The sequence below is a fragment of the Anolis sagrei genome, chromosome X, assembly GCF_037176765.1.
Source record: "Anolis sagrei isolate rAnoSag1 chromosome X, rAnoSag1.mat, whole genome shotgun sequence".
Taxonomy (NCBI): Eukaryota; Metazoa; Chordata; class Lepidosauria; order Squamata; family Dactyloidae; genus Anolis; species Anolis sagrei.
Window position 1 is genome coordinate 73917620 of NC_090034.1, and position 16144 is coordinate 73933763.

The window sequence follows — 16144 nt, forward strand, 5'->3', positions numbered from 1 at the left end:
TTACTTACCTTTGTGATTGTTTTTGCTCCCCCCCCCCCCCCAAGAGATGTTTAGTGGTTTTAAAAAGAAGGTAGTCAGATAATCAGCACAACCACTTCGGATAGTATCTCCTTCTGTGGCCTTTGGTTAAACTTGCCTAATTGTTGATAATTTGATTATAGCCAGTGCTCCTTGCAATGTCCCCCCAGTTTGTTTTTTCCCCTGCAGGAGCAGTTTTGTGCCAACTTGGTCCATCATTTACTTATCTGTCTTTGTGATTGTTTTTGCTCTCCCCCCCCCCCCCCCGCCCCAAAGAGATGTTTAGTGGTTTTAGAAAGAGGGTAGTCAGACATTCAGCTCCATTTTAGGTTCCGACCCCCATACCTTGTTCCCCCCAAGCTTTCCCAACATAGGAGTATATGGAAATGCACAGTATTGGGGTAGAATGGGAGTTTTGATCACCCCCACCCTCACCTAGAATTACTTCCTCGTAGAAAGCTAGCTGGCAGGGAAATTTGATAATTATTAAACCACACCCCTGCCATCATCACCACATCTAGTGGTGTGAAATAATCTGCTGGCCTACGTTTTTCTCTGCAATACTGCCTTTCCACTTGCAGGATCTTCTGATTCATGGTTCAGCTTCCCAGCCTCCCTCCCTGCTACATTTGGAAAGTTGTACTGTTCTGCCAGATTCTTTTCCCTGAATTTTAAAATCCATTCTCAGTTATACTTCATGACTTCCTCCTCTGCTTGTGCGTTGTTTGTAGGGTGAAATAATCCAAACCAGCTCCCCAAAGCTCTGTGCGCCTCTGTGGCAAGAACTGACATAGCTAGATTGAAATGAAGCCGCCCGTAAAGACTGTGTTCACCCCAAACCGTACTTCTTCCAAGGCAAAAAAATAGAGTCTTGATCAAGACCTTACATCAGGCATGGGCAAATGTTCTAACTTGGGGGCCGCATGCCAGCACTGCCTGCTAGGAGGACTGGCCTCCTGGTGATGGAAGGAAGAAGGAAGGAAGGAGAAAGAGGGAGAGAGAGAAGGAGGGAAGGAAGGAAAGACAAAAGGGAAGGAAGGGTGGGAAGGAGTAAGAAAAAGAGAAGGAAGAGAAGGGTGGATGGAGAGAAGGAAGGGAAGGATAAAGGAAAGAAAGAGGGAAGAAAAAACAAAAGGGAAGAGAAGGAGGAAGAGAAGGAAGGACGAAAGGCTGAAAGGGGAGGATGGAAGGGAGGGGGGTTAGGAGAAAGGGGTGAGAGAGTAGGAAGGAAAGACAAAAGGAAGGGAAGGGTGGAAGGGTAGTAGGGAATAGAGGGAGGGAGAAAGAAGGAGGGAGGGAAGACAAAAGGGAAGGAAGGGAAGGAAGGAAAAAGAGAAGAAAGGAAGAAAATGATAGGTGGAAAGAAGGGAGGGAAGGATAAAGTAAAGAGAGAAGAAAGGAAGAAGAAGGAGGAATAAAGGGAAGGAAGGAAGGATCAAAGGGTGGAAGGGGAGGATGGAAGGCGAAAGAGGGATGGAAGGGAGGGAGGTAAGGAGGAAGAAAAGTGAGAAGGAAGGAAGGACAAAAGGGAGGGAAGGGTGGAAGGATAAAAGGGTGGAAAGGAATAGAGGGAGAAAGAAGGAGGGGAGGGAGGGAGGAGAGAAAAGGAAGAAAAACAAGAGGGAGGGAAGAAAGGAAGTAAGGAGGGAGGAACAAAAGGGTGGAAGGAAAGGGGAGGGGAGGGAAGGGGAGGGAAGGGAGAAAGGAAGGAAGGAAGGATGAACGAAAGGGAGGCACGAAAGAAAGGTAGGTAGGAAGGAAGGAAGGAAGGAAGGAAGGGAATGGAGGGAGAGGAAGGGAAGAGAGGGAGGGAAGGAGCGAGGAAAGAAAGAAAGAAGGATGAAAGGGTGGAAGGGAAGGGGAAAGAGGGAGGGAAGGAGGAAGGGAGGATAGGATGGTGAAAGGAAAGCCTGTGAAGAGCCCAAGGGGCCTCATCCAGCCCCCAGGCCTGGATTTGCCCATACCTGCTTTACATTGATATTCCTCTTGAGTGCAGAGGGAAGCTCTCAATGCTTTTCCCAAACTGAATGGAGCAGCCATGCTGTGCCAGTGAAAACTGCAAAATGTCTGTCTCCTTTTGGAAGGCAGTGTCAGGTCTAGATCTCTGTTTCCAGCCTTTGGAAGATGAGGAACAAAATTTAAAAAGACAGTTGCCAGTGGGCTTTTGCATGTGCAGCCATATCCACCATAGAGCTTCTTTATGCCCCATCCTCATTTTCTACATGCCTTTATATAAACAAAATGGCACTTTTCAACACAGTGTATAAATGGTGGAATTTGCTGCTACTAGATCAAACTTTTATCACAATATGGCAGATTTTAGGAGGGGAACACTCTCTCGACTAGTTAAACAAAATGTACATATGGAATTTAGGCCCTATGTAACTAGTCATTTTCAAATTTTACCCACTTGCCCCTTATGCCAGACATAGTTTTTACCAAAAGGCAAATCCACTCGATAAGTTAGTCCTTTTTTGCTGTTAAGAGGATAAGCAGCAATCAGGCCTAAGGCCCAATAAGTTTAGAAACAAAGAGCATTTTGAGCTTTGGTTGTTATGGCTTTCAAAGTCCGTGCTTCTTTAAAAATATCAGTTCCTTCCAGATGGTTGCAAGGATGCCATTTTAGATACCAACTGTGCTCAAGCCTTTCCTTGTAGAGCCACAGCACTCATTTCTTTGTTGAACAGAACAATCAATGCGCCTGCAAAGAGAGCTGGAAAATGGGCCTCTGAATCAATACGAAAAGGGCAATCCATGTTGATCTTCTAAGACACACATACAGACACAAAGCCATAACAGAGGTTTTTAGCAACATTTAATAGCATCTCAGAGGAGATGGCTGTTTACAAATTGCTTTGAGCAAGAACAAAACAAAACAAAAAAAACACAAACAAAATGCACTTGGTCCATGTTTGCAAAAGGCCGGCTCTGCCAAGGAAAGCATGAGAGAGCTGATGCGAGAGCAGATTCGGATCATGTGCGCTTCGCTCCTTACCCATCCAAGGGCAGGTGGGTTTTCCCACTGTGGGGAGAGAACGCACTCGTGGAATATATGATCTGCTCTTCCCAGCCTTTGGAAAATGGCTTTCCTGAGAGAGCCTGAGCTGCGCTGAAGTCATTTTAAGATAGATATGCACACAAGCCCACCCCATCTCACTGGCCAAAAATGAAACCTTGATACACAGCCTTGTGTAGAGCTTTTGCGTAGCGATTTCACAAAAATTATGGCAGCCACCTGCTACTCTTGTTTCCTGGGTTAGAATGACAAAGGAAGTGCAGAAACCAGCCTTTGCGCATTGAGGGCAATTGGTGATAAGACAGGAAGCAGCTGCAGCCCACCCTTTTCTTCTCAAGGGCAGGTTCAGCTTCAGAAAGGATTTTGGGAAAAAAAGTTGGGGAAAGCTCTGCTTTCCGATTGGTGTCCTTGACTGGAAGATTTCTCTGTCCACAGAGGCACAAGGGCCAGCTGCCTCCAGAGGAAGGTGAAAAGTCTTAAGAATAGAGAGTAACGCAGGCAACAAAATTCAGAGGCAGCTGTGGAGGGGTTTGGTCACAGAGGGTTAGGAAAGGGTTGCCAATGATTTGGGGAGTGGGAGGCTATGAGATGATCCATTTGGAATACGTTGGGACAAAATGGGGTTGGGAGAGAAAAGGGGAAAGGACAGGGTTGGGAAGAGGCATGCTCAGGCTAACTTCAGGAATTCCTTCAGGGTGTTCTGTTCCACGGCTTCCACAAAGAGTTCGTAGTCCTGCCGGGTGGAGAAGCAAGAAAAAACACAAAGGCACAGTCAGAAACAAAAAAAATATATAACAAAAGAGTCAGTCTGTTGTTTGAAGAATCACAGAATCATTAAGTTGGAAGAGACCTTGTCCAACCCCATTTTGCCAAGAAGCAGGAAAATTGCATTCAAAGCACCCGCGACAGATGGCCATCCAGCCTCTGCTTAAAAGCCTCCAAAGAATGAGTAATGATTGGAGCAAAGAAGAGCAATGTTTGGAGCAAGAAGCAAATAATTTGCTGTTTTGGTTGGATATAAACATGAACACACACTTCCAGGGGAAAAAATGAACCCCCCAATATTTTTTATCCACTGCTGAATGCCTCCGTGATAATGGTTTATCTCAAAACACAATACAGGACCTCCCAGGCCCTATCCATCGCCCAAAGAGAAGTGAGTGCAGTCATTTCCAATTTTTAGTTGCTTGCTTTCCCTAGGAATGGGGATCAAGCTCTCCATAGCTGCACCAACTGGGATTTGAGATGACGCAGTATAAACAGCAGCATGGAACAACCTCTCTATCAATGATGTCCACCAGCTATTTTGGAATACAACTTCTATAAGACCCAGCTAGCATGGGCAATTATTTTTTGTGTCTCAAGAGCTACAAGTCGCTTCTGGTGGGAGAGAATTGGCCATCTGCAAGGATGTTGCCATGTTCTGATGTTTTACCATCCTTGTGGGAGGCTTCTCTCCTGTCCCCGCATGGAGAGCTGAAGCTGACAGAGGGAGCTCATCCATGCTCTCCCTGGATTTGAACCTCCGACCTATCAGTCTTCAGTCCTACTGGCACAAGGGCTTAACCCATTATTATTACATTCTAATAAATGTAATAATAATAATAATAATAATAAATAGAGTAAAATAATAAATGTAATAATAATAAAGTGAAATAGTGAATATAATAATAGTAAATAGAATAAAATAATATAATAATAGAGCTGACAGAGAGAGCTCATCTGCACTCTCCCCGGATTTGAACCTCCGATCTGTCGGTCTTCAGTCCTGCCGGCACAAGAGTATAACCCATTATTATTACATTCTAATAAATGTAATAATAATAATAATAATAAATAGAGTAAAATAATAAATGTAATAATAATAGAGTGAAATAGTGAATATAATAATAGTAAATAGAATAAAATAATAAAATAATAGAGCTGACAGAGAGAGCTCATCTGCGCTCTCCCCGGATTTGAACCTCCGACCTGTCGGTCTTCAGTCCTGCTGGCACAAGGGTATAACCCATTATTATTACATTCTAATAAATGTAGTAGTAGTAGTAATAATAATAATAATAATAATAATAATAATAGAGTAAAATAATAAATGTAATAATAGTAGAGTGAAATAGTGAATATAATAATAGTAAATAGAATAAAATAATATAATAATAGAGCTGACAGAGAGAGCTCATCTGCACTCTCCCTGGATTTGAACCGGTCTTCAGTCCTGCCGGCACAAGGGTTTAACCCATTGCCCCAGTGGGGGCTCCATGGGTAAAGATGAGAGAATATGTATTCCAGAGTGGGCACCAGGTTGAAGGACCCAGATTGAGGAGCATCACAGGAGGGTTTATGCCACTGTATCACCCACAGGGTTGTGCCCATGTTGTCACCCAAGGAAGAGGCAAAGCTGCACCTTCTTTCCCAGGTGTGTAATGAAAAAGAAGTCAGCCTTCTAATGCATTTCAATCTGGAACGTATCACAAAATATGTGTCACAAAAACAAGCCCCGTTTTAGAGGCTTCTCTCAACTTTCTGAGGAATCTTGTGTATCTGATGATACAGGTAACAATAACCAATTAGATCAGCTGGCTTTGCTGGCTGCCTTTCCACCATTAGAACTAGTCTTATAGCTGGCACTGACTCAATTGGGTGGTTCAGCTTAGCTCGGGCATTATTTCCCTGTCAAAGGGGGCTGGCCAGTGTCCTTTTCCATTTCCTTTCCGCCAGTGAGTCACTAAAGCACCAAGCTCATCCACCCACCTTCCCTGGCAGTCCCTAAACCACAGCATATCATATGTTTTAAAGAGGCAAAAATAACAGAAGTTCAACAAGCCTGCCCAGATTTCAGAACAATCCTTACAAGGCAGCAGGCTCCTTTTACCTTCACCCCTGTGATGCAGCCTTTGAAAAAACTATTCATAAATAGTGTAATAGGAATGCACAAAAGATAGACCTGGATTTTTTGGTAGATATCTGAATAATTAGCAGTAAATTCTTAGATTTTCTAGCAGTAGAAATAATAATAGTACTCTATGTGGTTGAGTGTTGGGCAAGTGGGCTTATTAACAAAAGACCCTCCCCATAAAAGTAACTTTTTAGCAGTAGCATGCCCCAGCACCAGTAGACAAAAGTGATAAAAAAGAACCACATAGACCAATGTTATCTCCTAAATAGGAGGCTTTTCCTTATAGCAAAATTATATGGTTGCACTATTTACAAGAAGGCTTCCATATATTTTATATTACACTAGCCGTCCCCTGCCACGTGTTGCTGTGGCCCACATGGCGGTTCTGTATGGGAGGTTTGGCCCAATTCTATCGTTGGTGGTGTTCAGAATGCTCTGTGATTGTAGGTGAACTATAAATCCCAGCAACTACAACTCCCAAATGTCAAGATTCTATTTTCCCCAAACTCTTACCAGTGTTCACATTTGGACATATTGAGTATTCGTGTAGAGTTTCGACCAGATCCATCATTGTTTGAGTCCACAGTGCAGGATGTAGGTGAACTACAACTCCAAAACTAAAGGACACTGTCCCCAAACCCTTCCAGTATTTTCTGTTGGTCATAGGAGAACTGTGTGCCAAGTTTGGTTCAATTCCATCGTTGGTGGGCTTCAGAATGCTCTTTGATTGTAGGTGAACTATAAATCCCAGCAACTACAACTCCCAAATGACAAAATCAATTTTTTTGAGTGAAGGACATACATTGGGTTGTTAAGTGTATTGTGTCCAAATTTGATGCCAATTCATCCAGTGGTTTTTGAGTTCTGTTAATCCCACAAACCAACATTACATTTTTATTTATATAGATGTAACATTACTAATAATATTACAATATAATGGTATAGTACAATATCGTAATATATAATACTGATATAATACTGTACTATGCTAATAATGTAATACATTATATGTATATATATCTTGTAAGCCGCTCTGCGTACCTTCAGGGTGAAAAGGGCGGCATATAAATGTCGTAAATAAATAAATAACACAAAAAGCTCAACCTGCACACTGAGGCTTCACTCATGAGGCTTCTCTCACACAGAGGTTTACCTCAGACTCCTCTGGACGACACTAGCTTTAGCCCACTGACTCTAACAGGCTTTGGCCTACTCACTCTCCTCAGGATGACACTAGCTTTGGCCCACTGACTCTTAACAGGTTTTGCCCTACTCACTCTCCTCAGGATGACACTAGCTTTGGCCCACTGACTCTTAACAGGTTTTGCCCTACTCACTCTCCTCAGGATGACACTAGCTTTGGCCCACTGACTCTAATAGGTTTTGGCCTACTCACTCTCCTCAGGATGACACTAGCTTTGGCCCACTGACTCTTAACAAGTTTTGGCCTACTCACTCTCCTCAGGATGACACTAGCTTTGGCCCACTGACTCTTAACAGGTTTTGCCCTACTCACTCTCCTCAGGATGACACTAGCTTTGGCCCACTGACTCTTAACAGGTTTTGCCCTACTCACTCTCCTCAGGATGACACTAGCTTTGGCCCACTGACTCTTAACAGGTTTTGGCCTACTCACTCTCCTCAGGATGACACTAACTTTGGCCCACTGACTCTTAACAGGTTTTGGCCTACTCACTCTCCTCAGGATGACACTAGCTTTGGCCCACTGACTCTAATAGGTTTTGGCCTACTCACTCTCCTCAGGATGACACTAGCTTTGGCCCACTGACTCTTAACAGGCTTTGGCCTACTCACTCTCCTCAGGATGACACTAGCTTTGGCCCACTGACTCTTAACAGGCTTTGGCCTACTCACTCTCCTCAGGATGACACTAGCTTTGGCCCACTGACTCTTAACAGGCTTTGGCCTACTCACTCTCCTCAGGATGACACTAGCTTTGGCCCACTGACTCTTAACAGGCTTTGGCCTACTCACTCTCCTCAGGATGACACTAGCTTTGGCCCACTGACTCTTAACAGGCTTTGGCCTACTCACTCTCCTCAGGATGACACTAGCTTTGGCCCACTGACTCTTAACAGGCTTTGGCCTACTCACTCTCCTCAGGATGACACTAGCTTTGGCCCACTGACTCTTAACAGGCTTTGGCCTACTCACTCTCCTCAGGATGACACTAGCTTTGGCCCACTGACTCTTAACAGGCTTTGGCCTACTCACTCTCCTCAGGATGACACTAGCTTTGGCCCACTGACTCTTAACAGGCTTTGGCCTACTCACTCTCCTCAGGATGATACTAGCTTTGGCCCACTGATTCTTAACAGGCTTTGGCCTACTCACTCTCCTCAGGATGACACTAGCTTTGGCCCACTGACTCTTAACAGGCTTTGGCCGACTCACTCTCCTCAGGATGACACTAGCTTTGGCCCACTGACTCTTAACAGGTTTTGGCCTACTCACTCTCCTCAGGATGACACTAGCTTTGGCCCACTGACTCTTAACAGGCTTTGGCCTACTCACTCTCCTCAGGATGACACTAGCTTTGGCCCACTGACTCTTAACAGGCTTTGGCCGACTCACTCTCCTCAGGATGACACTAGCTTTGGCCCACTGACTCTTAACAGGTTTTGGCCGACTCACTCTCCTCAGGATGACACTAGCTTTGGCTCACTGACTCTAATAGGTTTTGGCCTACTCACTCTCCTCAGGATGACACTAGCTTTGGCCCACTGACTCTTAACAGGCTTTGGCCTACTCACTCTCCTCAGGATGACACTAGCTTTGGCCCACTGACTCTTAACAGGCTTTGGCCTACTCACTCTCCTCAGGATGACACTAGCTTTGGCCCACTGACTCTTAACAGGCTTTGGCCTACTCACTCTCCTCAGGATGACACTAGCTTTGGCCCACTGACTCTTAACAGGCTTTGGCCTACTCACTCTCCTCAGGATGACACTAGCTTTGGCCCACTGACTCTTAACAGGCTTTGGCCTACTCACTCTCCTCAGGATGACACTAGCTTTGGCCCACTGACTCTTAACAGGCTTTGGCCTACTCACTCTGCTCAGGATGCCACTAGCTTTGGCCCACTGACCCTAACAGGCTTTGGCCTACTCACTCTGCTCAGGACGCCACTAGCTTTGGCCCACTGACTCTTAACAGGCTTTGGCCTACTCACTCTCCTCAGGATGACACTAGCTTTGGCCCACTGACTCTTAACAGGCTTTGGCCTACTCACTCTCCTCAGGATGACCCTAGCTTTGGCCCACTGACTCTAACAGGCTTTGGCCTACTCACTCTCCTCAGGATGACACTAGCTTTGGCCCACTGACTCTTAACAGGTTTTGGCCGACTCACTCTCCTCAGGATGACACTAGCTTTGGCTCACTGACTCTAATAGGTTTTGGCCTACTCACTCTCCTCAGGATGACACTAGCTTTGGCCCACTGACTCTTAACAGGCTTTGGCCTACTCACTCTCCTCAGGATGACACTAGCTTTGGCCCACTGACTCTTAACAGGCTTTGGCCTACTCACTCTCCTCAGGATGACACTAGCTTTGGCCCACTGACTCTTAACAGGCTTTGGCCTACTCACTCTCCTCAGGATGACACTAGCTTTGGCCCACTGACTCTTAACAGGCTTTGGCCTACTCACTCTCCTCAGGATGACACTAGCTTTGGCCCACTGACTCTTAACAGGCTTTGGCCGACTCACTCTCCTCAGGATGACACTAGCTTTGGCCCACTGACTCTTAACAGGCTTTGGCCTACTCACTCTGCTCAGGATGCCACTAGCTTTGGCCCACTGACCCTAACAGGCTTTGGCCTACTCACTCTGCTCAGGACGCCACTAGCTTTGGCCCACTGACTCTTAACAGGCTTTGGCCTACTCACTCTCCTCAGGATGACACTAGCTTTGGCCCACTGACTCTTAACAGGCTTTGGCCTACTCACTCTCCTCAGGATGACCCTAGCTTTGGCCCACTGACTCTAACAGGCTTTGGCCTACTCACTCTCCTCAGGATGACACTAGCTTTGGCCCACTGACTCTTAACAGGTTTTGGCCGACTCACTCTCCTCAGGATGACACTAGCTTTGGCTCACTGACTCTAATAGGTTTTGGCCTACTCACTCTCCTCAGGATGACACTAGCTTTGGCCCACTGACTCTTAACAGGCTTTGGCCTACTCACTCTCCTCAGGATGACACTAGCTTTGGCCCACTGACTCTTAACAGGCTTTGGCCTACTCACTCTCCTCAGGATGACACTAGCTTTGGCCCACTGACTCTTAACAGGCTTTGGCCTACTCACTCTCCTCAGGATGACACTAGCTTTGGCCCACTGACTCTTAACAGGCTTTGGCCTACTCACTGTCCTCAGGATGACACTAGCTTTGGCCCACTGACTCTTAACAGGCTTTGGCCGACTCACTCTCCTCAGGATGACACTAGCTTTGGCCCACTGACTCTTAACAGGCTTTGGCCTACTCACTCTGCTCAGGATGCCACTAGCTTTGGCCCACTGACCCTAACAGGCTTTGGCCTACTCACTCTGCTCAGGACGCCACTAGCTTTGGCCCACTGACTATTAACAGGCTTTGGCCTACTCACTCTCCTCAGGATGACACTAGCTTTGGCCCACTGACTCTTAATAGGCTTTGGCCTACTCACTCTCCTCAGGACGACACTAGCTTTGGCTCACTGACTCTTAACAGGCTTTGGCCTACTCACTCTCCTCAGGATGACACTAGCTTTGGCCCACTGACTCTTAATAGGCTTTGGCCTACTCACTCTCCTCAGGACGACACTAGCTTTGGCTCACTGACTCTTAACAGGCTTTGGCCTACTCACTCTCCTCAGGATGACACTAGCTTTGGCCCACTGACTCTTAACAGGCTTTGGCCTACTCACACTCCTCAGGATAACACTAGCTTAGGCCTACTGACTCTTAATAGGCTTTGGCCTACTCACTCTTTCAGTGCTTGACTGACACTTTTGTAATCACAAATACCTAGTTAATATTTAATATTTCTGTCAGAAAGTTTGGACTAACCAGAAGTTTACCTTCGTATGAGGCATCTGGTTAGCAGTTTTCAGTTCTGGAAGCATGTCTCAACTTTGTTTAGTCCCCAAAGCAATATTTTTGCAGCACAGCACCCTCTAACTATATTTGGGATTTCAATCCCCATAATCCTCAGACAGCCATTCTGTAGTCTACCGCATGAATGGGGTCTTTAAATCAATCTTTGTGTATCTGGATGTGACTTCCAAGTCACTACTTGACATGGTGACCCCAAGAATGACATACACATTCTCAGAGGTAGTTTCACCAGTTCCTTCCCCTGAAATATGGCCTACAGCAGTGGTTCTCCTAATGCCGCGACCCCTTAAAACAGTTCCTCATGTTGTGGTGACCCCCAACCATAACCCTAACATTATGAATCGCCATATAAATAATGATCTGCAGGATGTGCTTTCATTCACTGGAGCAAATTTGGCACAAATACCTGGTATGCCCAAATTTGAATACTGGTGTGGTTGGCGGGGGGATTGATTTTGTCATTTGGGAGTTGTAGTTGCTGGGATTTACAGTTAAGCTGCAAACAAAGAGCATTCGGAACCCCACCAACAATGGAATTGAACCAAAGTTGGCACACAGAACTCCCATGACAAACAGAAAATACTGTTTGGTGGTCATTGACCTTGAGTTTGGGAGTTGTAGTTTGCCTACATGCAGAGACCACTGTGGGCTCAAACAATGATGGCATGGATACTCAATATGCCCAATGTGAAAACTGATGGGGTTTGGGGAAAACAGACTTTGGCATTTGGGAGTTGTAGTTGCTGGGATTTATAGTTCACCTACAATCAAGGAGCATTCTGAACCCCACCAATGATAGAATTGGGCCAAAGTTCCCACACAGAACCCCCATGACCAACAGAAAATGGTCTGATGGTCTTTGGTGACCTCTGATGGCCTTTGGTGACCCCTCTGAAACCTTCTCGCGACCCCCCCCCCCAGGGGTCCCGACCCCTAGGTTGAGAAACACTGGCCTACAGCATCTAGTATTGATTAAAATAGGATCCGGTGCCTTTGGAGTAGTTTGGAGTTCTCAGATCTACTGACACATTAATATATGCTTAAAGGCAGTCATAGGAAACCTTTATTTTCTTGAAATTTGATTTGCTCGTCCAAATAAAAAAAATCTAGCATCACAATTCCTAGAGATCTACTGACACTTTCTGGCAGACTGTATATGCCCATGCTCAAGGAATGCCCACCCTTTGGAGAGAGGCAGTGCTCTGAATCTTGGCTCAGCTCAGCTGGAGGAGAGCCAATGATCCATTTCTGAATGCTGAGTCAACACACAGATAAATGCATTCAATGTCTCCACTTTTGTCTGGACTAACAAAAAGATTCAAGCTAATTTGTGCAAACCAAGCCTACTTTCAATGTTATGGGTGGGCAACGTTCTTCCCAGAGTCCGTTTAGGGCAGCGTTTCTCAATCAGGACGTCGGGACCCCTGGGGGGTTCGCGACGGGGTGTCAGAGGGGTCTCCAAAGATCATCAGAAAAAAACAGCATTTTCTGTTGGTCATGGGGTTTCTGTGTGCCAAGTTTGGCCCAATTCTATCACTGGTGGGGTTCAGAATGCTCCTTAATTGTAGGTGAACTACTAATCCCAGCAACTACAAATCCCAAATGTCAAGGTCTATTTTCTCCAAACTCCACCAGTGTTCACATTTGGGCATATTGAATATTCGTGCCAAGTTTGGTCCAGATCTATCATTGTTTGACTCCACAGTGCTCTCTTGATATAGGTGAACTACAACTCCAAAACTCAAGGTCAATGCCCACCAAAGCCTTCCAGTATTTTCTGTTGCTCGTGGGAGTTTTGTGTGCCAAGTTTGGTTCAATTCCATTGTTGGTAGAGTTCAGAATGCTCTTTGATTGTTGGTGAACTATAAATCCCAGCAATTACAACTCCCAAATGTCAAGGTCTATTTTCCCCAAACTCCACCAGTGTTCACATTTGGGCATATTGAGTATTCGTGCCAAGTTTGGTCCAGATCTATCATTGTTTGACTCCACAGTGCTCTCTTGATATAGGTGAACTACAACTCCAAAACTAAAGGTCAATGCCCACCAAAGCCTTCCAGTATTTTCTGTTGCTCGTGGGAGTTCTGTGTGCCAAGTTTGGTTAATTCCATTGTTGGTAGAGTTCAGAATGCTCTTTGATTGTAGGTGAACTATAAATCCCAGCAACTACAAATCCCAAATATCGCAGTCTGTTTTCCCCAAACTCCACCAGTGTTCACATTTGGGCATATTGAATATTCGTGCCAAGTTTGGTCCAGATCTATCATTGTTTGACTCCACAGTGCTCTCTTGATATAGGTGAACTACAACTCCAAAACTCAAGGTCAATGCCCACCAAAGCCTTCCAGTATTTTCTGTTGCTCGTGGGAGTTTTGTGTGCCAAGTTTGGTTCAATTCCATTGTTGGTAGAGTTCAGAATGCTCTTTGATTGTTGGTGAACTATAAATCCCAGCAATTACAACTCCCAAATGTCAAGGTCTATTTTCCCCAAACTCCACCAGTGTTCACATTTGGGCATATTGAGTATTCGTGCCAAGTTTGGTCCAGATCTATCATTGTTTGACTCCACAGTGCTCTCTTGATATAGGTGAACTACAACTCCAAAACTAAAGGTCAATGCCCACCAAAGCCTTCCAGTATTTTCTGTTGCTCGTGGGAGTTCTGTGTGCCAAGTTTGGTTAATTCCATTGTTGGTAGAGTTCAGAATGCTCTTTGATTGTAGGTGAACTATAAATCCCAGCAACTACAAATCCCAAATATCGCAGTCTGTTTTCCCCAAACTCCACCAGTGTTCACATTTGGGCATATTGAATATTCGTGCCAAGTTTGGTCCAGATCTATCATTGTTTGACTCCACACTCCCAAATGACAAAATCAACCCCCCCCCCCCCCAACCCCACTAGTATTTAAATTTGGACGTATCAGGTATTTGTGCCAAATTTGGTCCAGTGAATGAAAATACATCTTGCATATCAAATATTTACATTACGATCCATAACAGTAGCACAATTACAGTTATGAAGTAATTTGGGAGTTGTAGTTGCTGGGATTTATAACTCACCTACAATCAAAGAGCATTCTGAACGCCACCAACGATGGAATTGAACCAAACTTGGCATACAGAACTCCCATGACCAACACAAAATACTGGATTTTATCATTTGGGAGTTGTAGTTGCTGGGATTTATAGTTCACCTTCAATCAAAAAGCATTCTGAACTCCACCAACGATGGAATTGAATCCAACTTGGCACACAGAACTCCCATGACCAACAGAAAATACTAGAAGTGTTTGGTGGGCATTGACCTTGAGTTTGGGAGTTGTAGTTCACCTACATCCAGAGAGCACTGTGGACTCAAACAATGACGGATCTGGACGAGACTTGGCATGAATACTCAATATGCCCAAATGTGAACATTGGTGGAGTTTGGGGAAAATAAACCTTGACATTTGGGAGTTGTAGTTGTTGAGATTTATAGTTCACTGACAATCAAAGAACATTCTGAACCCTACCAATGAAAGAATTGGGCCAAACTTGGGACACAGAACCCCCATGACCAACAGGAAATACTGTGTTTGGTGACCCTTCTGACACCCCTTCGTAACCCACCCCAGGGGTCCCGACTCCCAGGTTGAGAAACATCGATGAGAAGTATAAAACAGGATAAAACAATGATAATATGCATTCACATTCTTGTGGCATCACGCCAATATTGCACTTTGTTCCTGTCCATAAACATTATGGTGTTTCTTACTACTCCACCTTAGTTTCCTCCACTAAAGGGCTGTCTAAACACTCTCGGGGTGCAGCTCGCTCAACTGGGATGGGGGTCATTTGCAGGAAAGGAGGCCCACCCCAAGAACTCACTCACCCCGCAGTAGCTGTCCCCGTTGAAGATCTGGGGCGGGATGGCTTTGGGGTCGCCCGACTTGGCCCGCATCTCTTCCCGCAAGGCGTTGTCCTGGGAGATGTCCACCAGGTTGTACTTGATGTTCTTCCCATCCAGGATCCTGGTGACTTCGCTCTGCTGGGACTTGATCTGCAGGAAAGGGAGAAACCAAAAAGGAATCAATGAAAGGAGGGAGAGAGGAAGCAGAGAGCAACTCAGAGGGTAGCTGTGCTGGCTCTTTGCAAAAAGGAAAACAATGAGCAGGGAAAGGGGGAAAGAGCCACACCTTATGGGAAGGAGGCCAGGAAACCCTGGGGAAGAAGAAGGAGGAAGAGGAGGAGGCAGAGGAATGGCAGGGAAGAAGAGCCATCCCTCCGCCTCTTCTTCCCCAGACTTGGGGGCCTCTTCCTAGAGCAGAAGCAGCCACATCTGGAAAGAAAGGCAAGCTCAACCCTCCTGAGATGGAAGACCAAAGTTCCTTTTTACCTCCCTGGAGCCAGTGACTGAGGTGCTGTAGACTGTAAGGCTGGCCATGGCGCACAGTTCCCTTCCTTTTCCCAGCCAGCCAGCCGCTCCCTCCTGGATGCAAAAAGGCAAGGATGCTGGGGAGGGATCTCTTTCCTCTCTGGCTCCTCCCCACATGTGATCCCAAGGACCAATGGGGTCCAGAGAAGCGGGCATGCTCCAGCCAGCTCTGCCCCATAGGAAGGAGTGCACATCTTGAGCTGCCTTGGCTCAAGCATGCACAGGATCCTAGGGGAGATAGTTTATTTAGTGCTTAGGCCATAGGTCTTTCACATCCAGGACAGACATATCTATATCTATCTATATATAAATGCTCTGTGCATAATGAGTACCTTAAAAACAAAAGAACCAATGGGTGGTTGTAGGTTTTTCCGGGCTATATGGCCATGTTCTAGAGCAGTGGTTCTCAACCTTCCTAATGTCGTGACCCCTTAATGCAGTCCCTCATGATTTTCATGGTTTCTTCCTTTCTGTTGAAATTGCCCACATACTTGTGGATTTCAATGGCTTCTCTGTGTAGTCTGACATGGTGGTTGTGAGAGTGGTCCAGCATTTCTGTGTTCTCAAATAATATGAACAAAATCTGGCTACCAGTATTAAAAAAACTCTAAAATTACAGCAGCAAAACAACAGAGGGGAAACAAACAGGCACATCAAATCACTCTCAACAAAAGATTCCCCC

The 16144-nt window shown here is 45.6% G+C and overlaps 1 protein-coding gene across 1 annotated transcript; it reads right to left on the minus strand.

The window, feature by feature from the left end:
- Nucleotides 1-2816: 2816 nt before the first annotated feature.
- Nucleotides 2817-15564, minus strand: SH3BGRL3 (SH3 domain binding glutamate rich protein like 3). The gene is made up of 3 exons (XM_060784470.2): nucleotides 15424-15564; nucleotides 14920-15087; nucleotides 2817-3767 (listed from the first exon to the last, which is right to left on the minus strand). The coding sequence occupies exons 1-3, from the start codon at nucleotides 15469-15471 to the stop codon at nucleotides 3702-3704; spliced, it is 282 nt and encodes a 93-aa protein (XP_060640453.1). The 5' UTR covers nucleotides 15472-15564; the 3' UTR covers nucleotides 2817-3701.
- Between the last annotated feature and the right edge of the window lie 580 nt (nucleotides 15565-16144).

Coding starts and splice junctions, on each gene's coding strand:
- SH3BGRL3 (XM_060784470.2), bottom strand. CDS start 15,471: ATGGCCAGCCTTACAGTCTACAGCACCTCAGTCACTGGCTCCAGGGAG. Junction 15,088..15,423: donor CAGTCACTGGCTCCAGGGAG/GTAAAAAGGAAC, acceptor CCTTTCCTGCAG/ATCAAGTCCCAGCAGAGCGA. Junction 3,768..14,919: donor ACGGGGACAGCTACTGCGGG/GTGAGTGAGTTC, acceptor TCCACCCGGCAG/GACTACGAACTCTTTGTGGA.